Source organism: Gigantopelta aegis, chromosome 10 (genome assembly GCF_016097555.1).
Source record: "Gigantopelta aegis isolate Gae_Host chromosome 10, Gae_host_genome, whole genome shotgun sequence".
In the NCBI taxonomy this organism is placed as follows: domain Eukaryota; kingdom Metazoa; phylum Mollusca; class Gastropoda; order Neomphalida; family Peltospiridae; genus Gigantopelta; species Gigantopelta aegis.
Window position 1 is genome coordinate 83,876,320 of NC_054708.1, and position 26,889 is coordinate 83,903,208.

Consider the following 26,889-nt stretch of genomic DNA (forward strand, 5'->3'; position numbering starts at 1 on the left):
TTACACCTACCCATTGAGCCTTGCGCAGCACTCAGAGTTTGGAGTCGGTATCTGGATTAAAAATCCCATGCCTCGACTGGGATCCGAACCAAGTACCTACCAGCCTGTAGACCGATGGCCTAACCACGACACCATCGAGGCTGGTTACCTGTCAAGAATGCAAACAAAACCAACGATGCAGCTTTGACCATCAATTTAATTCTAATGAAAGCAAATAACAAAATATGTCTTTTCTGTGAAAGACGATGGAAAAGATTACTGTTAAAATACATTTCATCTGAGACACATTGTAGTCACTGCCATTAGCAAAAGCTTGGCGTGCTGAACATCATATTTCAATGACAATGTATCAACACTTGTAGCTTTCTAGGAGAGTGTGAAGGGTAGGGTAGTGGGAGTGATGCCTCACCTTTCCTGACAAAGACTGCATTGTACTTAACATAGACATCAGCAACTCAGTGGCCAGCAAATAACAGGGGATGGAGGATGTATCACCTCTGAAGTTGGGTAAGCCAGTGCTTGTGGCCCTCCCACCACTTGTTTCCAATGCATATGCTTAACTCGAAATTGATAAACGTTTAACCCTTACTGACATTTGTAATCGCTTAACCAATAAACTGAATCAGAAAAACTTTTAAAAGATAATATTTAGCTGTCAGTACATTGTGAATGTCTTACATAGATGCAAGAGATAAATTAAAATTAAATTAAATCTGAGAACAATCTTGTCAGTTGATGCAATACTCACTTTGTTCACACTAATACATTTAACACTAATGCAATATAAAGTACTATATACAACATGTAAATTTATACTAATTCGTATAAAAAGACAAACAAAAACTAAAAAATTATATAGTTGTGACCAAAATTTATAATATTCACCCTTTAGCTGAGAAGACCGACATATTTCTTTCGGAAGGATTAGTTTTTAAAGTATAAAGGTCCAGTCGAGGTCTTACTAGAACAAAAACATTCTGTGCTTGTTGAAATCAAAAACTTTTACAATAGTGATGTTCCATCAGACAAAAACAAAACATGGCTAATACTTAACCACTCATGGTCACTACTAGTATGGGTCAGTGAAAAGAGTACTGTCTTTTTGGAGTAGGTGTATACTGGGTTCATCATCTTTGAAAGTAGGAGTCTTGTTTGATAAAAGTTGGTGGCTATATGTATTTGGTGCAGTGATGTATATAATTAGGCATGAATGGCTGCTGCTGTAACCAACAAAATCACAGCCTGCCTCCTACTAATTACTCTGCCAAAGATATCAGTTATAAATTAATGTCAATACAACTGATGTCATTGCTATAAATATATCCATCAATGATATCAGTTATAAATAATGTTTTATTTCCACCAGTGACATAAGATATAAATATTTCCACCACAGATATTGTTATAAATATATCCACTAATGTTATCTTTGAAAACATATATATAAGAATCCTGTGGAATTAAATGTGTCGCCTACCATAAAGTTTATATAAGTGCCCTGTGATGAACACCCATAGGTGTAACTGTGAATTACGTTTCACTGACCTAGGACTTATAGTTTGTCAGAAACTGATGTAAAAGCTGAACTTTTAACATTAAATTTTAACACTGTATAATACCTATATCTCGCCTTTTAACTTCGTAAAGGCAAGATAAAACCGACCAGTGCAAGAAACACATGAAGGCTGTCGACTGTTCAGCAGCAAATGCAGACAAACAAGTATGTCATTGATGACACTAACAAGGAAGAGCTTTTTGAATACCAGTAATTGTTTTACAAAGTGTGCTCCTGTCTTGAAATCACATCAGTGGTTTAGATTAACAATGTTTGTTCTGAGATTCTTACAAACAGATGGCAATAGCTGACCTAACATGTAAGGTAAGATAAGATGAAGATCTATGTTACGGTGTTCAACGATTTCATCACGCATACACTTTTAGCACAGACTTGCTATATCTCTTGGAAAACTGTACATAAACTTTACAAAATTAAAACTTATTTTTCTAGTACCTAAGGCAGGCATTTCAGTTCTAGTACTTTTGTCAGAAATCTTACATTTCTAGTAATTTTGCCCCATGTCTCATGTCTTAACACAATGTACTTAGGTCTGAGAATGCTCTCACAATTTGTGGTCCCATTGTTTCCATCATACATTTTAGTCCATTCCTCACAGTTGCAACACCTTTGCTCAAACTCTCGGTGTCGTGTTTCGTTTGGCTTCACACTTCCTTCAGTTTCGATGCCTCAGTGATGTCGTGCTGGATGTCCTTGTAACTGGGCAGCTCGTCCCGGGGCACCAAGCTGTACCGCCGACTGACCACGCCCTTGCAGAGCAGGTCGTGCATCACCCGCGGACTCAGGCGCTTGTTGATGGACGAGTATGTCTGTCCCCGGTACGACCGGTACCCGAACTTGAGTCGGTACTGCCGCGCAAGGGCCGCTATACGTTTGAGATCGCCAAACGACATTCCCGACCCAAATATCAGTTCATCTACCACGTCCTGCTGGGCATATTCGCTGATCAGCTGTTCCACGTACTTGACTATCCATTTGTTGTACTGCACAGTGCGATGTTTATCCCCATCCCCACTCTTTGCTTCATCTGTACTTTCACTCTTAATCTGGTCTTTATTTTCATCTAACATTTCTGTTTCCATTTTGTCAGTGTCGCCGGCACCTACAACCTCCAAGTTGACCAGATCATCATCAATGGTTCCTGTCTCGCCACTCTCTTCTTTCAGTTCCTGGGCTTTCTTACGCAGGTCGTCATATACTATCCAGATGTCGGGCAGATTCTTTGTTGCTGACTGAAAGGAAAAAAATACAACAGCATCAGTGCTGCCACTTTGCATTTAAAAAAAAAAAAAAAAGGTATGGAATCTTGCCAAAAAAAAGTATCAAAGTGGTCTAAAAATATTTAATAAAAAAGTATAATTTTTCGTCAACTTACCCTGATAGGTAACCATATGACATTCGCTACCTTTGTCCTACTAATGTTTGCTGCTAACAGGCTTTTGGATTTCACAGTAACAATCGTTCCGGTAGCGAGTAAGACTATTCAATAAAAATAATATATATATAATTTATTTTTTAAAATAATGTTTCTGATATCACACTACTAAAGAATGTGTTTGACACAATCACAAGACATGATTCAGATTGTTGTGTAAACCGAACTTCTCAGTGTTTTCAGTTCAGGTGAACCCGAATCAGAGTCCCAACACACGCTCAATCAAACACGTTACACATTTGAACCAAAATCACTGGCACTAATTATTTGTAGTGTCTCTCTTAGGGGTCAAGAACTAGTATTTAAATTCAAATATAACGTCACTGAAGTCAGACAAATTAAAGTCGACATCAGGAATGTGCTTGAGTACTAAAGGTGCCAATCAAATAGGCCCAGGGAACTTTTGTTTTCAAAATCTTGATTAGTGATATTTCCAGTCTATTGAAAATTGATTAGCAACTAATGTTTAATGTTTTAAAATTAGGTAGTGATCTCTGAAACTTGTGATAGTGAACAAAATGTTCCCCGAGACACGACTATTTCTGGTAGTTTCCATATGGGAGAAAATGATGTAGGCCTAAACTATTATTTTTATTTAACTGTCAAAATCACAGCAGCATTCATATAATGGAGAGGGTGTGTTGAAAATCAACTTTATATTGAGTTTGAAAATGTGTCTCGTTGCATAGATTTTTGAGATAATTTAAATCAATGGTATTAAATATGGGTTCCCATGATCACAAGGCACAGAACCGAAAAAGCACTTGTTTCCCATGAAATTTGAAATTCTATGGCCTGTGATTATGACCAACCTCAAGGAATGGTGTGTACCATGTTGTGAGGATTTGTGATTGTTGAACACTCTGTTCTGCATATTTCAGTGACCTGTCACTTGGTCACCGAGAGTAGCAGGATCAGAGAGCTCTACAAACACTCCACTCAACAAAGACCAAACCACTCCTGAAAAGACTAGCAAAGCACAAATCTTACGATAGTCAAATTTGAAATTGGATTTCTTAAGTTATGTTTTGCAGAAAAAGTATTAAAAACTATTTACATGTGAAAAAAGTATTCAAAAAATATAAAAAGTAGTATTTCTAAGAAAAAAGTATAATACTTTAAGGGGTCGAATTTTATGCTATTCCGCAAATAGTAAATTTCGAAATGGAATAGTAAAACAATTCCTCCAATATTCCGCCATGAAAGTGAAAATAAAGCACGGAATACCGAAAATCACCTGCGACTATTCCACTTACACTTTTTCTTCAGCTACATAACAAATCCTCGAGCTACTAAGACCTTTCTCATGCACTTACCAGTACAAAATGAACGTCTTTTTGATCGAGACTAATGTTTGGAGTGAGTTCATTTGTAATTCCAGCTAGTACGCAGTGATGCATAGACTGGTATATAAACAATTGTTCGTTACGCAATGTTGTACAGGGCGACGTAGCAGAGTCAGGAAAACTAGTGGTACATTAATAACTGAAGGGATAGTATATTTTTAGACGGAATAGTGTTTTTTTAAATTCTTTATTCCTTTGGGATAGTGGTAAAAAAAAAAAAATTCAACCCCCGACTTTTAAAAAGTATAAAGAGGCAGCACTGCAGCATTTCATAATTAAACTTTCTTTCTGCCAGTATTCTACATGGATCAACACAATCAAGTAAACTAACTAGAGGGTCTGCATCTGGTTTTACTTTCTGCCTGTGTGGATCCAGGTCATCAGGTATGACAGTGTAAAGCAGTTGTCTACAGCAGCAAGTAGGTGTCTTGGGTGACTTCTGTACAGCCTCTGCCCATAGCAGTAATTACAAGTAGCAATGCAACAATTCCCAGTTTACTTCAATGTTGGCGAGATCACCAACTAGAAGTACAACTACCTGTACATTACACTATACTTTGGTAACACCATCCTCAAACATGAAAAATGTTTTCTTTAATAAAACACTGTTGACTTTATTTTTATGTAGAACAATGTATACATATAACAGAAAAACAAAGAAACAATTATTTAATAACACTGCCACATGTACTGTTTTTAACACCACTAGAGCACATCAGGTTATTAATTAAGCATTTGGTAATTCTGACATATAGTCTTAGAGAGGAAACCTGTCACATTTTTCCTTAGTAGTTAGGGATTTGTTTTTAAATGCACTATCCCACAGACAGGATAGCACATACAACAGCCTTTGATATGCCAGTGGTGGTGCACTGGCTGGAATGAGAAATAGCCTAATTTGACCACCAGCAGGGATCAATCCTAAACCGATTGCACATCAAGCAAGCACTTTACCACTGAACTATGTCGCACCCCTACCAATAAAGCAGGACACAAAAAAGATTATGAAAAGCAGAAAAGTACATATCACAATCTTTATATATCAGTCATGGGGCACTGGATGAGGCAGGGAAAAACAAATAAGTCCAATGCATGTGATTCATCCTGGGATCCAGCGCACCCGAGGCGAGCACTCTACCACTGATCTACACCTTCATGTAACAGTGGCCTCATGTTTGAGATATTTGTTACTGAGACTCACCATGATCACAGGCAGTGTTTCGTACAGTCTGAAGAGCATGGCCCCCAGATGAGTACTCTACCACTGATCTACACCTTCATGTAAGTTGGTTCATACAGCCATTCACCAATAAAATTCAAGGCCTTTTCAAGGCTTTTTCAAGTCAGCAAAAACCTTTTTCAAGGCTCCTTACATATGCGACTTGAGTGCACTTTCGCCTATTTTAGATAAATCCTACGTTTTCTTGCAGCCTTTCTATTGTCCACTTTGCATTCTCTAACCCAGTCATATTCGGATAACCACTAGCGGTTAAAAACAGTTTTCTCCATTTTTACAAGTAGTACCTATTTTTGAAACAGGAAAACTGGCTTCTGTTGCCGCCATTTGCATACATGCTTTCAGCATGTTACGGCACGGAAATGACCGACTGTCAAAGGGAAACAACTCTTTATTTCATACCGTGCAAAACAATTTCGTCATCGATTTTAAAGTAATTTTTCATAGCTGTTTATTTGTGGATTATTATTTTTAAATATATAAAATAATATTAATAATAAGTTTAGGCCAAAAAAAAAGAAGAAGTTTGTTTCAGGTAACATGGCCAAAAAAAGTATGGTAGGTAGGTAGGATTTTTTTTTTTTTTTTTTTAGTTCAAAGAAAGGTTACCCTACCTTAAATGTGTTTGCCAGAGAAAAACTCAGTCTCAAGATGAAAGACATGAAGGCAAGCTGTCTGAAAAATCTTAGTTTACTCTTTGCAGACAGAGAGAAATAAAAACAATCTCACTGTCAATGTCAGTTTTAAGTTTCACATGCCATTTTCAAAAGACAGGAAAACAAAAAAAGTTCGAACTATTCCTTTCACCAATAAAAGTCAGTAGATGACTGCACAGAAACTTCACAGCTTTGTCCAGTTTTGTCAGAGGATGACTGCACAAATTTGTCCAAGTTGGTCAATAGATGTTTGCACAAAAAGTTCACAGATTTATCCAGTCAGTAGACGACTGCATAAAAACTTCACAGATTTGTCCAACTTGTATTGGAAATAACAAAACAATACTAACTTTGTGTGCAATTTACAAATCAATCGGCTTAGAAATGAATAACTTGTAGTAAATTTCATAGTAATAAAAAAAGGCATTCCTAACTCGAGTACTCTGACTGTAAAAGAGCTAGACGGACATTTGGACATAAATAATGAGAGCATGTTTATGTTCAAATGTCCGTCTAGCTCTCTTACAGTCAGAGTACTCGGGCTAAGGCGTTCCCTGTGGGACGGACTTATAGTTTTAATGTTTATTAGCCTATTGAACGGACCCATGCTAAAATCACTCAAATTAATTTATTCCCAATTAACTGAAACACTGAAATAAATGTGAACTGTTTAATGTTAGTGGTTATTCTTGAATATTCCGTTTATTTAATTATTATCCATGCTCAGCAGTTGATAGGCCTATCTACATCACTGGCGTAGAAAGTGGTATCAATGGTTTATATATTAATTTTATACGTGTGTGTACCCACCCACCCCACTTTTTGATATCTTCCTACAGACTACACCCGTGTATATTAACAAATTCTGGGTACTAGGCCTAAGCAGTAGCCAACAACGAAAATTGTACCAAGTCTTCTTCAAATGGACTTCACCTTTGCATGTGGAAAAAATGCGATGACTTGTAGTCTGTGCATGTGGTATCGAGAAATCCTTTTATTGTTTTGTTGAGATCGCACGTTGTTGTTTTTGGAAAATAAACCTACATTGTATGAGATGACTGGAGTTACGATAATACGATATATTTTCCTCTATAGGCCTACAGTATTTAGCAGTTTGTAATAAAAGCCGTTTAATCGCCACACACATTACCGTACTGTCATGCGATCTCATGTGTCACCAATTACCGTGGTACCTAATAAAAGCAAGTGTTATTAACAGTGTTCTACACTCGGTTTTATAACTTACTCTTCTTTGGCTAGTGGACAAACAAAATTTACTAGCCAAGCTTAAAATGTTACTCGCCACAGTGCGACACTACTCATTTTTTATCATTTATGAATGTGTTGTAAGTATCTGGATTGTTTTCGCCAAATTACTAAAATCAACGATGAGTTCTGAATTATACCGATAATTAATATGGAATTCACAGTGATCAATCGGACAACTTCGTAAATAGTGAAATGTTCAGACTGCACAATGATGTCAACAAATTTCATTTGTTTTCGCTGCTAGGACTCTGAACGCACATGGCAAATAATTTAATACTTAGACGTTTTTGGAGTCAGTCGCCAGATGGCGACGATAATAAATTCAATCGGTCGCCACGCCAACATTTTGGTTGCATTGGCGACCATTGTGGTCGCAACGTAGAACACTGGTTAATGATTCCAATTTCAGTGGGGGTGTATAAAAACCATCACTGTTTTCCCCCCCCCCCCCCCCCCCTCAACATCCATTTAACACACACACTGACGTGTAAGAGTTATCCTACTTGAGTACTTCTGTCGTCTGCTTTGTCGACCACAACTTCTCTGTGTGCTTCCCCCCAACCCACCCCACCCCAGCAGAAAAAAAAAAATTCAGGGTCGGTGGCAAAATTTAGGGTCGGTCGGGTGACCGGAAACAAACAATTTTTTCTGTTTAAACATTAAACTATTAAAACATATAATTCACTACATATGATTATCTACTAAATTCAAGGGCTTTTCAAGGCCAAACTACAATATTCAAGGCCTTTTCAAGGCAATTTCCAATTTCAAGACCTTTTCAAAACTGCACCTCAAATTCAAGGCCTTTTCAAGCCTGTGTGAACTTTGTGTAACAGTGGCCTCATGTTTGAGATATTTGTTACTGAGACTCACCACGATCACAGGCAGTGTTTCGTACAGTCTGAAGAGGATGGCCCCCGCGGCCAGGGACCGTGCGGTTGCCTTGTTTATGGCAGACACTTCGGCCAGGACGATCTTCTGAAGACTCATCGTGCACCTGGTGGTTAGAAAATATCAACACATTAACAGACTGTCCAATGGGTGCCACTATTTTCACTAACACTCCTTTCAATGACTAAACTAAGTTAAATACATTAGAAATTTGCGATTTCCACGCAGCACATTACAGACTTGTTTTACAACAATGCGAGGTATTCACCCTACAGACATATACTACTCAAAAGAATTTAAGGGTCAAAAATTTATAACCAAATAAGTTTCAGAGTGTATTAGATTGATGATGTAAACTACACCAAATTTTTTATTTATTGTTCCATATTTACAAAAAAACACAAATAAACGTCACTGTATACAAGAAAGTCACATGACATGCTGTCAAAGTTGAAGGTTGTCAAACATGGATTTTACACATTAGAACATTCGTTTAATAGTGTGTGAATCCACCCCTGGCGCGAATACACTCGACACATCGTTGCCTCATGCTGTTGATCAGACGTCTGAAGAACTCTTGGGGAATGGCCTGCCACTCTGCCATAAGAAGTTGACCCAGATCATGAAGGTTGGCCGGAGGGGCATGGTTATCCCGAACTCTCCTGCCTAATTCGTCCCAGGCGTTCTCTATTGGGGCCAAGTCAGGCGAATATGCTGGCCAATCCATTCTGGCGATACCTTGTTGTCTGAGAAAGTCCGTTACCACACTGGCGCGGTGGGGTCTGGCATTGTCATCCTGCAGAACTGCCCCGCCGCCAATCTGCTGAAGGCCTGGGAGAACCAACGGCCGGATAATCTCATTCAGATAGCGGATTCCATTCAGATTGCCATCCACCACATAGAGGGGGGTCCTGTGGTGGATAGAGATGCCGCCCCACACCATGACGCTGCCACCACCGAACCGGTGACATTGTCTAACGTTAACGTCAGCGAAGCGCTCCCCAGGACGTCTGTAGACACGAACCCGACCGTCGTTGAAATGAAGACTAAACCTGGACTCATCAGTGAACATCACTTGACCCCACTGAACACGTTGCCACCGCAGATGAAGCGTGCACCAGTGACATCTGGCCGTTCTGTGACGTGGTAGGAGTGGTGGTCGAACAGTCTAGCGACGGCAGCGTAGATTATTGGCTCTCAGACGATTGCGTATGGTTTGATCAGACACTCGAGTTCCAGTCGCAGTCCGCAGATTGTCACGTAATCGGCGTGCAGTGGTTGTGCGTTGACATAGAGCCATATTGGTGATGTAGCGGTCCTCTCTATTTGTAGTGCTTCGGTGTCTTCCCGAACGTGGACGATTTCGAACAGAATTCGTTGCTTGGTACCGTTGCCACATATGGCCAACGACACTCTGACTGACACCAAGTCTCAGAGCAACATTTCTTTGCGTATTGCCATCCTGAAGCCAAGCAATAGCCCTTCCTCGATCTTCGATAGTCAGTTGAAGTCGTACCATTATCGAATTTGGAGTGTGCACCGTACACGAACGCAAGCTCCAATTATACGGAAATTCAGCATTGGGAACATGGAATACACGTGCAAAGCGTGCAAATGAAGCGCTTTGTGAAAAAGCAAGTTATGGGCACTTAGCAGACCTTTCGCTTTCGCCCTAATTTACGTGCAAATGTAAGCATGGTTTCGCCATTAGAACTAGTCGACAGTGTCAATGACAGTGGATTTTAATTCATTTATGGGTTGCTTAGACCCACTTTCGTCAAAATGGAACAATACCATGCGTGACATTATGGTCTAGCTAATATAATTGACATTCAGAAAATAATGTCGAAAATATCGTCTGACCCTTAAATTCTTTTGAGTAGTATATTTTACAACAGTGTGTGGTACTCACACTAGACATGTTTTACAACAGTGTGGGGTACTCACACTACAGATGTTTTACAACAGTGTGTGGTACTCACACTACGGACATGTTTTACAACAGTGTGTGGTACTCACACTACGGACATGTTTTACAACACTGTGTGTGGTACTCACACTACAGACATCTTTTACAACAGTTTTGGGTACTCATACTACGGACATATTTTACAACTGTGTGTGGTACTCACACTACGGACATGTTTTACAACAGTGTGTGGTACTCACACCACAGACATGTTTTACAACAGTGTGGGGTACTCACATTACAGACATATTTTACAACACAGTGTGGGGTACTCACACTACAGACATGTTTTACAACACATTGTGGGGTACTCACACTAGATATATTTTACAACAATGCAGGGTACTCGCACTACATACATGTTTTACAATACAGTGTGGGTTACTCACACTACAGATGTGTTTACAGGACACTACAGACATGTTTTACAGAACACTACAGATGTGTTTTATAGCACACTAGACATATTTTACAACATATATTCACACTACAGACGTGTTTTACAGCACTGTGTGTGTGGGGGGGAGAGTACTCACGTGAATAGCTTGTCGTCCTTAGCAACGGTCCACTCGAGCAGCATGTGGTTCTGCAGCGCGGACTCGCTGAGGATGCAGAAGGCGTTGCGTCTGCGGTCGGTCGCCCAGTCGCTGTGCTCCATAATTATCATCTCGCTGATGTTGATCTTCAGACTCTCCTCTGCGTCGAAGTTCGCAATCCGCTTGAGTCGCATCATGTTTGAGTCATCCATCTTTTTCTTCTTGTTCTTGGGCGTCGGGTCTACTCGAGTTGGGTCGTCCGTGTCGTCCTTGGTGATGCGCCGACAGTTGGTTATTATCTCGTCTGCACTCGACTCACCGCACAGCTGAAATGCTTTGTAACAGGCTTCATTTCTCGCTGCCTGAACTGTCTCACCCGGTCCTGTGGCGAGAAGAAATCCGGATACAAACAGCTTGCACTCCAGTGAATTGTAATTCTCATCCAGACGACGGAAGATCTGAACAACTGGAATCTTCAGCTTAGCAGCAATTTTTATCAATGTGTTAATCCGATTTTTGGGATCATTGTTTGCTCTAATACTTAGAATAAACTGCTCCAGAACTTCTTTCTCGCTGCCTTCTCCCATTTTGTTTGTGGCATCCAATATCGGTGGGGCAGCAGGGACGTCAAGCACCGACTCCTCAATATCCAACTCTTTAAGTGACTTTCCGCGGACTAGGTTCCCAATCGACTGTGTGAGGAGGAAGCTCACGGCCTGCTCAGACACCTTCTGCTTGGCTTTTTTCTTCTGCGACTCCACGGCCCCGGCAAAGAGAATGCCCTCTATGTAGAGGCGGCCCCGAAACATGTTCTTGCCCCAGCCGGTCTGCACAACATCCACCTCATAGGCATGGGATAGACCGCAGGCGGAGGCAGTGAACGCCTGCTCCAGCTCCTGCACGTGACTCTGTATGCTGCTGCTCGTGGCCTGGCGAGTCTTCAGGTACTGTGTCAGCTTGTGAAGTCCTGGCACTGCGCTATTGGGCATGCACGACCCTGGGGGCCCGCTGTCGCCGTCACCAAGGTCATCCATCAGCTCCCCCATCTCGGGGCTGGTCAACTCGGCGGGAAGCACAGACTCTGGTCCTTCGTCTTTGAGCGCCATGATCTGCGACACGGTCATTGTCCGCAGCACGCTCAGCGCCTTCGCGTAACAGTCGTGCTTGGCCTGCTTCTTCTTTCTGCTTGCGGACCGTGCGATGAAGACCCCATCCAGAAACAGCGCCCCACTGAAGATCTTCCCATTAACGTCACCCACGGTGTACTCAGACTTGAGACCCAGCTTGGACGCAGTTAGCGCATTCTCGATCGTCTGGATCTCATTGATTTTGTCTGCCTCGTTGATGCAGAACAGACAGAAGCGTCGGATCTTCTCGGGCAGCGACAGACTGAGGTTGCCTGCTTTCACCTGCACTGGGGCCAAGCTGTGAACCGGGGCCATGTGGCCACCCCTGCGGTTGAGATTCTGAAACGTCTGATTCTGGTAACCAGATTTACCTCCCCTTCCTTGGCCTCGTCCTATGAAAAGAAAACAGGCTGTTTAGTTGAGAGGACAGATGTAATCATTTTGTATTACAGAGTATTCAATCCCTCGGCAACACAGGTAACATGGTACATTTCGGAAGATGAACAGAGTGACACCATGAACTTGATGTTTGTTGTATACCTGATGTACATGATTGTATATACTCTTTTCTTTTCTTTTTTAAAACTTACAATTCAAATGGAGTTGGGTAGATATAAAAAATAATCATTCTCATCTATTACACAGGATAACGCCAAACCTTGAGATGAACTAGTCTACCACTTCAATACTCCTACCATAAATGTCGGAAGAAGCTAGCAAATTCCTATCTCATATCTGCCCTCTACCACCAACTTACAACCCCTTAAAATGTATGCATACATGCTGCAGCAAACATGAGGAGGGTATTTAAAGACTGCATAATTAAAATGTGTGTGATCTATGACCTAACCAACATAAAATATGTAAAATATTTCATAAAAACCAAGCTGCCTCTTACCTCGTTGGTTCTTTCCTTGCATCTGACCTCGACCTCTGCCAACACCACGACCTCTCTGGCCAGCAGCATTTGCTCCCTGATCAAAACCTTTAGCTCCACGAGCACCATGGAACAAACCCTGAGCCCCTCGACCAAACACCTGACCAGCCGTCTGGCCTCCGCCACGCCCCATTCCTCCCCCGCGCCCACCACCACCTCGCTGACCTGATCCACGACCCCCACCCCTACCACCCTTAGAATAACCCTCCCAGTTCTGGTTGTAACCCCAGCCACCCATTGTCCCGTCATCCCATTCGTTCATGTAGGACTGTCGGCCTTTTGTCTGACTCCCTATGCTCTGAACAATGTCCATAGCCGACTTCAACGTGTTGAGAAAGTTCCTTGTCTCCGGTCCTCTCGTCTGTCTGAAGTGTTTCTCCGCCTCGTTTACCAGGGCAAGGTCATCGATGAATGATGGCTCATCAGTTTGAGGCACACCGGTTGCACCACCTCTCTTCGCTTGTCTCCCCATCTTTCCGTACGGACCAGAGAAAGTGGAATCTCCAGACCAGGCTGCCGACGCAGTCCCGGCGTACGACTCGGCCCCGTAAGACTGTGCCCCATTTCCATAGGCCATCATCACATCAGTGTATTCACCAGAACTACCGCCATACCCTCCGCCAGTCTTACTCCCGTACGAACCCCCACTTGACTGTTGATACATCCCCGCTCCACCAGCATACGAGCCATCCCCGGTGTCGTAATATCCAGACTCGTAAGGGTCAACTTTGAAACCTGACGGTGAGTTATACCATGATTCAATCGTGCTGGGAGCAATGGCCGAGTTGTTCTGCCCTGTCTGGGGCGCAGAGTTTGGATAAGTGTCCCACGTACGTCTCTGCTTCATCTGAGGAGCGTAGTCAGAATGCACACCCATCGCTCGTTTCGGAGGCATGCTGGCAGTAAGCTGTAAACAACAGTCACTTATTTCAAAGATATCTGAAAACAACTCCAACCCTGTATTGTTCAAATGAAGGATTTTAAAATATGGCAGATTAAATTTACATGAAAGTAAATTATGATGGTGTCTAGGTAGTCTAGATTGCAATTATAACACCTTTCAAAGAAACCTTAAAAAAACGTCCACATATGTGGCAGTTTAAAAATGTCAGCAATTTATCCAGGCATTAAGTAGGTCCGTACATAGGCCCCTTCCCAGACGAAAATGGCACTGAAAATTCCCAATATCTGTGCAAAACATATTCAATAAATATTTATTTAATTAGGCCTGTTCTAGTAAATTAATTTACCAGTGACATACTGCATTATTCAGTGACCTGAAAAAACATCCCGGCATGTAGGATTTACTCAAGCTAATAATTTTCCTGGAACCCTGGTGAACAATTCTAGATAAATCCCTTCATGTATATTGTACGGCTACCTGTTTTTGATGTATGCATGAATTGTGTTCATTGCAAGTGTGCATATGCAGGGAACATTTATTTTAATATTGCGTCTAATATTGCGTCGCAATTCGCTACACAAGTTTCAGAGATTGCAACATAATTAAAAAACATTAAATAGTAGTTGTTTATGTTTATCAATTTTTAATTGACTAGAAATATTGCTAATCAAGATTTTGAAAACATGTTCCTTCTGTAGGCAAACAAAGCACAAGCAAGCAGTGTTTTTGTCGTAGGAATGAACTGCAATGATGCAGGGTCCTAAACATCTGTGACACTGGATGAATGTGCTGTGATCACACTGCAGTTACCTGTGGAGACAACTGACTGGGAAGATTCCTCTTGGACGCCAGCTTTCACACACTGACACACCAACCAGCTGGTGATGGAAAAGAAAGGAATGTTTTGGCCAACTATGGTACACCCCAATTATACACTCTTCAAAGTGACACATCTCATTCTGAAGCCACTGTAATGGTTTTGCCAAGAAGTCTTACATATCAATTACATTTTCTTTCTTTTAAATTTTACCTTCCAATTTTAAGAAAATATTAAGATAGAAAAAATCCTGTTTGAGCTACATGTACAACTGATAAAGGTAAGAAATCGGTTATATACCCCAGTAATCTAACATCAAAACAAACTGTTAATGTATTCACTGGCCTTCTACTCTCTAGCAGGGTTTCAAGTGAATGACCTCTTGGTGTTGCCATGGTAACACGTTTCAGACTACACATGCCTTTTTCATGACTAAAACTACATTTTAAAAAACACCCCTTCTCTAGAACACCAATGTCTGCATATTGAATGTTTCTGCCTGGTCATCCCAGTGTTCATAGTAGCTCTAATTGAACTTTATTTCCTACTAGATGGGCACGTATCAAAAAGTATCTATTACTAGCCAAAAAAGTCAAAGTTTGATCCACCACAAACAACAGGACGATCACAAACACATTGAATAAACAGACAGTGATATTCCATAGACGAAAATGTATTATACTATATAGTATTTAACATTTAGTTGTTAAAAGGCTGTAACAGTGAGAAACAGGCTAAGATGACAACAAACTCGGGACAGTCTCTTTCAGAGTTCATCAAAAACTGCTCTAAATACATGACAGTGTAGTCTTTGAAGTCTATCTACAATACCATTACATGCAACATGGTGAATATGCACCACGATGCCATTACATGAAGTGAAAAACTGTTACAAAATCATTATCACATCATGTGATGGCATCTTAAATACTAACACACCAAATGTATGTGATACAACCTACAGTGAAACCTCACAGTATGATGCCCAGCATTCTGGAAACCAAACTGTATTTACAATACTAAGAAATCATTTTCCTTATATATAGTTTCTAGTTATTATCTATATTAAAAAATGTGTCAAGACTTTTTTATTTTAAAAGTAATTAACATAGTAAAAGTAAAAGCTATCCCCCCTCCTTGGTAAAATGTTTTTAAAATTAATATTTCTTACTACATAAATATTCCATCAAAAATACAGAAAAATCATACATCATGTTGGCCAGAGTAAATATAAAGTTTCTGAAAAAACAAAACCCTAAAAAGTGAAAAAAAATTAGGGGATTAAGTTCACCTAAATAAAATTATGGGCAGGCATTTAAAATATTATTGTATTGATATACGTTTGTATATAAATTTGCATATTAAATGGAGCTAAAAATTACAACTATTTCCACGGAAGTATTGGGAAGCATGTAACAGCTCACCCTTAAATGGCAAGATTTGAAGACACATGTATATATCATTTTCTATCATGAATTTAAAGTTCAAAACAGAATCAATGTGGACTTTCTATAAAGTACAGAAAATCAACTTCCAGCACAAGAGATTATGTGGCTACCGTACACACAGGAACCTGCATTAAAGATTCCGAGACCAAAACCAGGTGTTGAGCCATGTGCTATGTTTGAAACTAAAAAGTCACCAATTCACAATAAAATTTTATAAATATACAGGCCTTTATGTTTTATCAATAAGCATTTCAATGAAATCACTGGCACACAAAACTAGATGAGTCTGGCCATCAGACAATCAATTTGAAAATGAACAGAGCACAAGTAAAAGAAAAAAGAAATACATAATTAAATTTCCGTTACATTCATTACAACATAACATCATCCCATTGGTCCAGACATAGCAACGGGAGTTTGTTCAATTCTCGATGAATGTAAAAATTACGTTGTCAGGGAACGTCATATCTGATGATGTCATTTTACATGGGCAAGTTATCTTATTGAGCATTATTGTTTATGGACCAAAAGTAATTCAAAATAAAGTATGAAATTTTAGTTTATTATTAGCAAGTATCATTAAAATTTAATTATAACTATTGTCCGTAAACGTTTATTTCTTTTACGTTCATCCGGGTATGAAAAAAAATAAATCATCTGCAAACTTATGTGATAACGGCTTCACCAATTCACAGATAATTTTATTTTATACCCCGATGAAAGTAAAAGAAATAACAGACAATACTTAAATATATCTATATTTGTAAAGATTTTAAAAAATGCAGCTTAGAACAAATTTAAAAAACTGACACTGTCAAGAGCAAAATAAGAATATTTGATGCCATTAAAAAGAAAAAGGTTTCACTATAGCATCACATAAAAAGTACAATTTACATATATGTCAGGTAAAATGTATATATATATTGTACTAGTACATGTGTATTCTTATGGCAATCTAAAGTCAGGGCTCGAATTTCATGACAGCAATTGTTGTTATATAGGTCAGGGACATCACTGACAGCACTTTAGTACTATGGGATAAAAATTACTGCTGTCAGTGACTGGAAAATGTACATGTATGTACAGAATTTTGTACATTTGAAATAAGACTTTATACAGCAAAAATAACATTTCAGTTGTTTATTTGCTGCAAAAGTCACTTTAAAAAACAAAAATTGCTGTCGATTCACCCATGACATTTTAATAAAAATTGCCTAGAGTGGCAAACTCTTAAAATTCGAGCCCTGTAAATCTACATTATACAGACTTACTTTATGATGAAACTGTGTGACAATTAAAGATGGTGTCTGCCACTTAGCTTTTGCCATTCACAAAAACCCACAGTGCATCAACAGACAAACCAAGAGAGTTGTCACACATTTTCAAAAAAGAAACATGAACACAAAATTATGCTGTGTAGAGGTGATGCCAGCAGCTCCTTTGTATGGGACACGTATTAAATCTAAAGCCTACTGCACACAACAGCCATCAGCTGAGCAAAAATGTACTTCAGACTTTTTGCTCAATTGATAATACTTGTGTGTGATTTTGATAATTTGGTTTGCAAGATTGGAAGAAAAATGTATGTTTCACATTTTTTTCCAGTCATGAAGCTAAAATCTGTTGAATGTTTAACGACACCCCGACACAAAAATACACATTGGCTATTGGGTGTCAAACAAACAGCTGAGGAAAATGTCGTAAGTAACCTTTTGCTCAGCTAAAAGATCTCGAATATGGTAGGCTTTATGAAAACGTTTGACCCGGACCGCTGGGCATCACCGCGGCACAGCGTAATCAGTTTACCTAAGTTCTTGTGGATTGTAAGTTGAAGATATCTTCGGGTCTTCACACAGAATTAGCAGGACAGTCGTTAGTAAACTAAAACTGGTCTAGCCTAATGCTGTGTGACAGACACGGCCACGTAACACAAGGGCTTGTTTCTGAGAACACCTGAAGAGAAAAGAAAATAATGTTGTCAGCACTGTCAACACTCTGGTGGACATTTTGCTAAAACAACAAAACAAATCACATACACCAAATTTTTGTTTTTGAGGGGCTAGAGCACGTCGTTCGACTGCACCTGTGCACCCTCACCAAGTCCAATCTAATGGGTGCAAAACTTCACTGCTAGTTCCAACAAAGTACACTTTCTAAGTGGTGGGTTTATAAAAATGATTTTATTGAAACTAATCTGTAGTTCAATAAAATCAATGCATTTAATAAACTGAATACTGTACATTTAAACTTAGAAAATGATAGTTGCACATACGTGTATAAGAAATCAATAAATGCGTAAGACCTAGAACTGCAGCCCATCCCTGCATCTGTGACACAAATCAGTTTACATGAAGTTTGTTTTAGAAAGCAATAACATGAACTCAATGTGGGTTTTTTAAATGTAAATCAATATCATTCAAAGTCGAACACCTGATCATATTCAGGCGTGTGATTGCTCCACACATTTCCCCTCTAATAACAAATTATTTTGATTAGTGCAATTCCCCACTTGAATTTTGAGGAATACATGTATGTTTTGTCATGACTTGTCAATAAAAGCTGCCCAACCACTGGATGTCATCACACACTTAAATCTAGATTCTAGAATGAATTATTTTGCTTTATATATAAACCAGGGAACAGTTTGTTTTCAAATATGATTAGCAATATTTCTAGTACCTTGAACATTTAAAATAGAGATCTCAAAAACGTGATGCGAATCGTGACGCGATACTAAACAAAATGTTCCCATTTTCCATCAGCACAAAAATATCTTTTAATAGACCTTTGATATAAGAGTCGTGGGACACTTGCTGGGACAGGGGGAGGGAGAACAATCAGAGAATGGGTCCACTGAGGTGGTTCGATCCCATGAAGATGGGCAAGCATTCTTCTTACTGAGCAAGATCCCGCCCCTTTCAGTGTGAACAATAAGTTTATTAAATCTCTCCCTAGGCTACTGAGCAAGATCCCGCCCCTTTCAGTGTGAACAATAAGTTTATTAAATCTCTTCCTACTGAGCAAGATCCCGCCCCTTTCAGTGTGAACAATAAGTTTATTAAATCTCTTCCTACTGAGTAAGATCCCGCCCCTTTCAGTGTGAACAATAAGTTTATTAAATCTCTCGCTAGGCTACTGACAAAGATCCCACCCCTTTCAGTGTGAACAATAAGTTTATTAAATCTCTCCCTAGGCTACCGAGAAAGATCCCACCCCTTTCAGTGTGAACAATAAGTTTATTAAATCTCTCCCTAGGCTACCGAGAAAGATCCCACCCCTTTCAGTGTGAACAATAAGTTTATTAAATCTCTCCCTAGGCTACTGAGAAAGATCCCACCCCTTTCAGTGTGAACAATAAGTTTATTAAATCTCTTCCTACTGAGTAAGATCCCGCCCCTTTCAGTGTGAACAATAAGTTTATTAAATCTCTCCCTAGGCTACTGACAAAGATCCCACCCCTTTCAGTGTGAACAATAAGTTTATTAAACCTCTCCCTAGGCAATGGAGTAAGATCCCACCCTTTTCAGTGTGAACAATAAGTTTATTAAATCTCTCCCTAGGCTATGGAGTAAGATCCCACCGCTTTCAGTGTGAACAATAAGTTTATTAAATCTCTCCCTAGGCTACTGAGCAAGATCCCAACCCTTTCAGTGTGAACAATAAGTTTATTGAATCTCTCCCTAGGCTACGGAGTATGATCCCACCCCTTTCAGTGTGAACAATAAGTTTATTAAATCTCTCCCTAGGCTACTGAGTAAGATCCCACCCCTTTCAGTGTGAAAAATAAGTTTATTGAATCTCTCCCTAGGCTACGGAGTAAGATCCCACCCCTTTCAGTGTGAACAATAAGTTTATTAAATCTCTCCCTAGGCTACTGAGTAAGATCCCACCCCTTTCAGTGTGAACAATAAGTTTATTAAATCTAAAGTACCAATCAGTATTTCCATGCTTTAGTAAAATGAATCTGACTATGAACCAAACAACTGATTTCAGCTGAAACTTTTACATCTTTAGCATGAACAAGTAAACCATTTCAACGAGTTGACTATTTCAAATTGACATACACTGCCAGTGTGATTACAGCATATTACATACATGTATATATATGATATGCCCTTAGTCCTCGGGAGTCTGACATGATCACCTGTGATCTCAGTGTACGTGATTGGTCCTAAACAATAAACATATGGCTACATGGACTTGTGTGAAAACAGTTCCTATTAAGGTTCAGTGGATCACCATGTTTATTTTGATCGTACCAACCCAAGCTACAGGTTTACGCCATGTCAAGAAGGAAGGAAATGTTTTATTTAACGACGCACTCAACACATTTTATTTACAGTTATATGGCGTCGGACATATGGTTAAGGACCACACATATTTAGAGGAAACTCGCTGTCGCCACTTCATGGACTACTCTTTTCGATTAGCAGCAACGGATCTTTTATATGCACCATCCCACAGACAGGATAGCAAATACCATGTCCTTTGATATACCAGTCGTGGTGCACTGGCTGAACGAGAAATAGCCTAATGGGCCCACCGACGGGGATCGATCCCAGACCAACCACGCATCAAGCAAGTATTGTACTACTGAACTATGTCCCGCTCCTTCATGTCAAGAGGTACAAAACAACAAACAAAATACGCAAACAAAATTAAGTTTATTACAGGGTTAAAAATTAGCAGTCGCCCGGTCGCCTGTAGCGACATTTATTGGCTACGGGCGACTAAGAATTTTACAACAGTAGTCCGTTAGGCAACCATTTTAGGGCCTGGTGAGTTAGCACAAGTTAAAAACGAAATACACTGACAATTGTTATTCGATGAACTATGGTAAAAATTCATCATACTTAATTAGCTTCTATTATTCCGGGTCAAAATCAAAATATTTAACTCACACAAATTGAGTGCATGCGTGCATATAAAAATAACAATGAAATTTTCCATTACTACGGGGATTGGTCCAAAGGTCAGTTAATTGATTGTTGTTGCTGGCATTGTTTTAAGTTTAAGCAATTTTCATGAAATAAGATCAGATCAGATCTCAAGTACTGACACCAAGACTTACATGATGACATAACTTTCAAAATATTACTGTAATAAACAATACGTGTGTTCCTCATATGCCATTGTTTAACATCCTGAGCCTAATGAAGTTTGGTTCTGTTCCGATCTGGGGTTTTCCCACAGATTTATTTTGCTTTCAATATTTATTTTCTTAGAAGCCTGTTACTGTTACATTTACAATATCCAAATTAAAATGCACACGTGTGTGTACACACACTATTACATTTTACTGAAACGGAAAATATAATTTTTTAAGCTGTTGTCTGTTTGCATCAAAAGGGAATGATGAAACTTCATTAGTTCAAAATGAATAAAGATAAAATTCATATAAAAACATTAATTTTTAAACCCATGTTATTTTAAATAACACTTGTTTGGGGTGGGGGAAAAGATTTCAGGTTTAAAAAATATATATATATATATTTACAGATTACCATCAAACTGAATAGGTTAAATCTTCTTTTCTGATTTAGGTTTTAAGGCAATTGATGGAACATCCAAGGTAACAAACTACAAAACCGTAATACATAATCAGAGCCATATCCCAGGGACATCCTTTACTGGAGATTTCACCGATCTTGCATTGCCAATGTTGTCATCTCTCTTGCATCACCACAAAGAGAACTGCCACTCCCATACTAAAGCACATGCTGTTCTACCTTCAGTCACTTTGTAGTGCATTATTTTGTACTTCATAGACAATGCAAGTCAGGTTGCATACCTTGGCTGTTCTAGTATTTTGTCTTCACCCCTGTATTAAAAGTTTGCTTTAATCTGTATAATTTAATGGTAATTTGTAAAGAACCATTTTTATTTGTACTGGATTTCTTTATCAAAAATGCTATTTGAGTTGGTAATGGGTTTAAAACTTAATAACAATTTGACATTTAAAAACTGTTATTTTTTGTTAATCTACTTTTTTTAGCCATTACCAAATAGTGGACAAATTGTAACACAAGTAACCAACTATTTTGATAGCAAAAAAATGTATTAATTGTACAATTTCAAAAGTCTTATCATATAAAGATACCTAAACACCATAGCTATACACCAATATATCCATTTTATCATAACTGTTACAGTATGAGAAGACTTTGAATTTTAAGTGTGTCCTTTTTTTGTAACACGAGTAACCGATGTTTACACATTCACAGTATAAAACTAAATCATATTTCCTTTTTCTTTGTTTTATAATATTATCATTTAACTAATAAAATGTAATAAAGAAAATAAGTGTTGAATGTATAATTATTAATTCTGAGCAAATCAAAAGAATTAGTATGGTAAAAATTAACACAAGTAACCGTGGAATTGCCCATAAGCTACATTAATGATATTTTACTTTATTCTATTAGTCTCATCATCATCTAGTGTAAGTGTCGGGTACTCGGGTCCGGGTCGAGTTTGACCCTTGAGTACTCGAGTCCAAAATATTGGACTCGCGGAGGCCCTAACGTTCAGAAATTAAAACTTCACGATTATAGGAAGTTTATTCACGCAGACATACTACTAGTATTCCAACAAATGTTTCAGACTGATTTTTAGATATTTGATGCAACAGTTATAACTTGCAACCAGTCTAAACTGAATGTTCAGTATAGAGTCGAGCCAAAAGTTTAAAAGAAATGTGCCCAGACCGCTGTGGACAGCTAACATTTTATGCTATTTTATCTCTAAAGGAAGATATGTCCACATACTATTGGATTGCCTATAATTTTACAAATGTTGAAAACGGTTTTAACATAAACAGGAATCGAAAACTTTCACAAAAGTTGAAAAACAAAAAACATCACATGAGCTTTAAAAAACAAACATTTTGAACATCACTGTAGTATAGAAGTACCACCAATAAAGTGAAAGTAGCATGGCCACCGCAAAACGAAACCTGAATTACCATTATAAAAAATATTAAGCAACTAACTCCTAAACATTTATAAACAGGCTCAAAGTAAGACCACAGGAAATTACCATGTATTAGTACTGTTTCTTAGAGGACTTATTTCCAATGAAGAGCTCTACGGTTGAGAAGAACTGGACTTTGATGTTTACTTTAGATACATGTAATATCAGTGTCAATGATGGTCTTTTTTATGTTATTACAAGATTTATTTTTATTAATCTAATCATGCACCAATGAGTTGCGTATTGATCAGCGAGTCGACTGTTTTATAGGAAATTTGGAGGGAAAGTAGTAGTCTTTATTTGTTGTTATCAATATATATTTTTTATTAGTCTAATCATGACCAAGTATACATGACATTATGTATTATCTCGCCTTCATGTAAAATTCTTTAATCTCTCATTGGTTGTTTGCCGTTGGACAAATCCCTTATACCCCTGTAGGCGGAGCCAAATTCTCTTACACCATGTCTGTAATTTACAGTTTCCAGCCACCCCAGTTAATGCTAAAGCAATAATTAGATTATAAATAACATTGATAATCAATCAAGTATACATAATTAATTTTAATATCTGTTTTCAGACAATTTCGTATTACAAACATTGAAGTTAAAAACTTGTTTATCGATGGAACTTATTGTAATACTTTTTAAAAACTTGTGTTACATCATATGCATTTAAAAAATCTGTTTTTTTACAAAATCTCCTGCTTTTTCACCACACAGGTCTGCTTTCTCTTGACTAAAGGTTGACAGGTCTGGTTTGACATCACATTTATGAAAACATCTACTATTTGTGAATCCGACATGTACACGTGTGTGTATGACATCACCTTTATGGAAGCATCTACTCTTTGTGAATCTGACATGTGTGTTTAAAATATGATTTAATACATATTTTTTATAATATCTCTTTTATCCAAATGTTAAGAACACTAACAAAAAATTAAACATTAATTAGTACATTTATGGTTCTTGCAGGTTACGTTGCTTCATTTTTATTAAAACTTTGTGTTTGTGAAAAGGAGACCTAAGACAAATTTATATAAATCTTATAAATTAATATTTAGTTTGTCCTATAATGAGGTACAGTGGTGTGGTACTTATTTCATTTTAGAATCATTATAACCATGCAATAAGCATTGTATTTCCACTAATCATAAGTAAAAGCTCATTACTGACATCGTGTGACATATACCAGAATTATTCCCATTTCCATATTTCAAGTATTGTTTATATAGCTAATTGGTATTTTCATTATCTTGCTTTGACATATGATTTTGACATTGTGTGTATTGATGCATGCGGTCACTTTCAACTTTGGCACTTCCAGCCACAGAACTTACCGATCAGGTAACCCACGGGTTACACAAATATAATTTACGTAACCTAACAATTGGTTACCTAGCTAAAAACCATGTGAACAGACTTCCGGTTACCTCAGATTTGTAAATATTATCACCTGTGTCACCAAGACCAACTGCCCCCCTTTCAAACCCAAGTAAATTGTTAAAAGTTTTGTGGGTTTTTTGGATTAGGTCACTCGGCACCAGAAAAGGTAGCATATTTTGCCAATATAAATGACGCAGAAATATTTATTAAACTAATTAAACGATCTCTCTCTCTCTATATGTATATCTACAAATAACTCATCATCAGGCTGAGCATAACACTTCAAGTGACTTGTAGGAGTGTATGTTAAATATTTTAGTGAAAATAGAACACCCGAAATGCACCATAGCCGCGGCAATCTCCACGGCATCGACGATTGTCGCGAGCAATTGCAGGGGTTACTAATTAATACAAATTTATAATTTAAAACTGTAATAAATTTACTGATTCAACATTAACAACTAACGTAAACAGTAATATTATTCATTTGAAATAATAAATAAAAAAATGCTTAATAAATAAAAAAAATGCTAAATGATCTATTTTGTTTTTTAAAATGCAAAGAGTTGCCTAAATTAGATTCATGTAGAATTTTATAAAAATCGATTGTTGAAGTCACATATTATTTGAAGAATCAATCCAAATATTTATAAAAAAAAAAAATTACAGTTTAATTATGTCTTGTTTCTGACAGTAATGATAAAGCAATACTGTCAATAGCTATGTATATACAAACACCAATTTAAACTACAGCCACTGTTCATGGGTTTATGAAAATAACCCCAAATTGTAACACTTTTAGCATTTAACCAATTCTGTTAGATTACTTTTTGGTTTATTTGTCAAAAAAAGAAAGAAAAGCCCGGTTTTTGAAAAGGTTTCTTGGTTGTTTTCTTTTCAAAATCAAATAGCCTAAAACAAATTGTTAACACATCTCAATCTTACAACATATACAATACAATTTGGTATATACTGGTTCCTTTAGTGGTTTGATTACCCACAACATCTCGTTTCAATTGTAAAAATTCACTCTATAGCTATTAATCGTAAAACGTTAGTAAATTTTGCTTATGCCGGCAACACAAAAAAATGGATACCCACGCCACGAACCGGCGACGGTTAAAAAGGAAACGATAAAGACGAATAATAAGAACAGATATCAGTAGGCAACATGGCTAAATACAAAACAATCACCACAATTATAACCAGCAGAATTGGAGGGTAGCTTGGAATTACCAAAAATTCAGCATTTAAACCTTTTTGACGATTAAATAATCTGTAACATTCGACACCGCTTTACATTACAAAGTATACATGTAATTGTCACCAGGGGTCGCCACTTTGCGAGTACGAAATACTAATTTAAAATAGGCTATACATTTTTCTTTACTGAAAGAATAAGAAAAACGAATCATGGTAAAATTACCTAGCAGATAAATAAAACAATTGTTTATATCATTGTTTGTTTTTGTTATTGTTTGTGTCCTTTATTTCGCCAATCTGTTTGGGGAGATAACTCTTTAATTAGTAATCGAACCTAGATATGACTATACCAAATAAATCCCATAGGCGACCAAGTTAACGTTTGTGTTTATTCGCTGAAGAGCAGAATCGAAACAACTTCAAACGACCTACTAGCCCACCTGCGGTGTACAACTGTGTACGTCAAATCTGTATGTGTAAATCGCTGGCACAAGCTGCTGTATATTATGTAATCAGTTTTGTACATGGGCGTCATTTGCAAGGAAAAAGGGGGGGGGGGGGACAATTGGGTTCTAACAATATTTCGTGCGACTAATCGCGAGCGCCCTAGGCGTGAAGCGACTCTGGGGGGTCTGGGGGTATGCCCCCCCCCCCCCAGAAAATTTTGAAAAATAAAGGTCATTGTGGCTGTCTGAGAACATTATTTAGAGTAAAGTGGGGGGGGGACATCAGATATTCTGTCCCCCCACTGCTAAAAGTGGGGGAGGGGACATGTCCCCCCTGTCCCCCACCAAATGACGCCCATGGTTTTCTATTGATCTCTGATCTGAAATAAAAATCTATTATTATTATTATTATTATTATTAAATATATATATATATACTGAACAAAATAAGAAACTTCCGCTAACTTTGCTTAAACATAACTTGATGAAAATAAACCGGGGGAATAATTGTTATATATGCGTTTAAAGAGTGTTCCATGATGCATCGTTTGGTGCAAAGATCATGGTCATAGGTTAACAGAAACTGGGAGAAATTTTAACCAAGTGTCAACAAAAAACCCCACCCACTTAATAACGGGTATGACCACCTCTTGAATTGACCACTGCAGTGCATCGCAGGCGCATAGAATTGACTAAATTGTTGATTTCTGCCTGTGGAATATTGTTCCATTCC

General features: G+C 38.2%; 1 protein-coding gene across 1 annotated transcript; it reads right to left on the reverse strand.

Annotated features, from left to right (window-relative positions):
* Positions 1-178: 178 nt before the first annotated feature.
* LOC121384622 lies at positions 179-25,799 on the reverse strand. The gene is made up of 5 exons (XM_041515085.1): positions 25,703-25,799; positions 12,941-13,886; positions 10,916-12,434; positions 8,393-8,516; positions 179-2,808 (listed from the first exon to the last, which is right to left on the reverse strand). The coding sequence occupies exons 2-5, from the start codon at positions 13,872-13,874 to the stop codon at positions 2,221-2,223; spliced, it is 3,165 nt and encodes a 1,054-aa protein (XP_041371019.1). The 5' UTR covers positions 13,875-13,886; positions 25,703-25,799; the 3' UTR covers positions 179-2,220.
* Positions 25,800-26,889: the final 1,090 nt, after the last annotated feature.

What these genes read in the sequence shown, in the direction of transcription:
- LOC121384622 (XM_041515085.1), bottom strand. Translation starts at nt 13,874, where the DNA reads ATGCCTCCGAAACGAGCGATGGGTGTGCATTCTGACTACGCTCCTCAG. An exon ending in GCAAGGAAAGAACCAACGAG is followed by an intron (nt 12,435 to 12,940) that starts GTAAGAGGCAGC and finishes TTCTTTTCATAG; the next exon opens with GACGAGGCCAAGGAAGGGGA. An exon ending in AAACACTGCCTGTGATCGTG is followed by an intron (nt 2,809 to 8,392) that starts GTGAGTCTCAGT and finishes TTTTCCTTTCAG; the next exon opens with TCAGCAACAAAGAATCTGCC.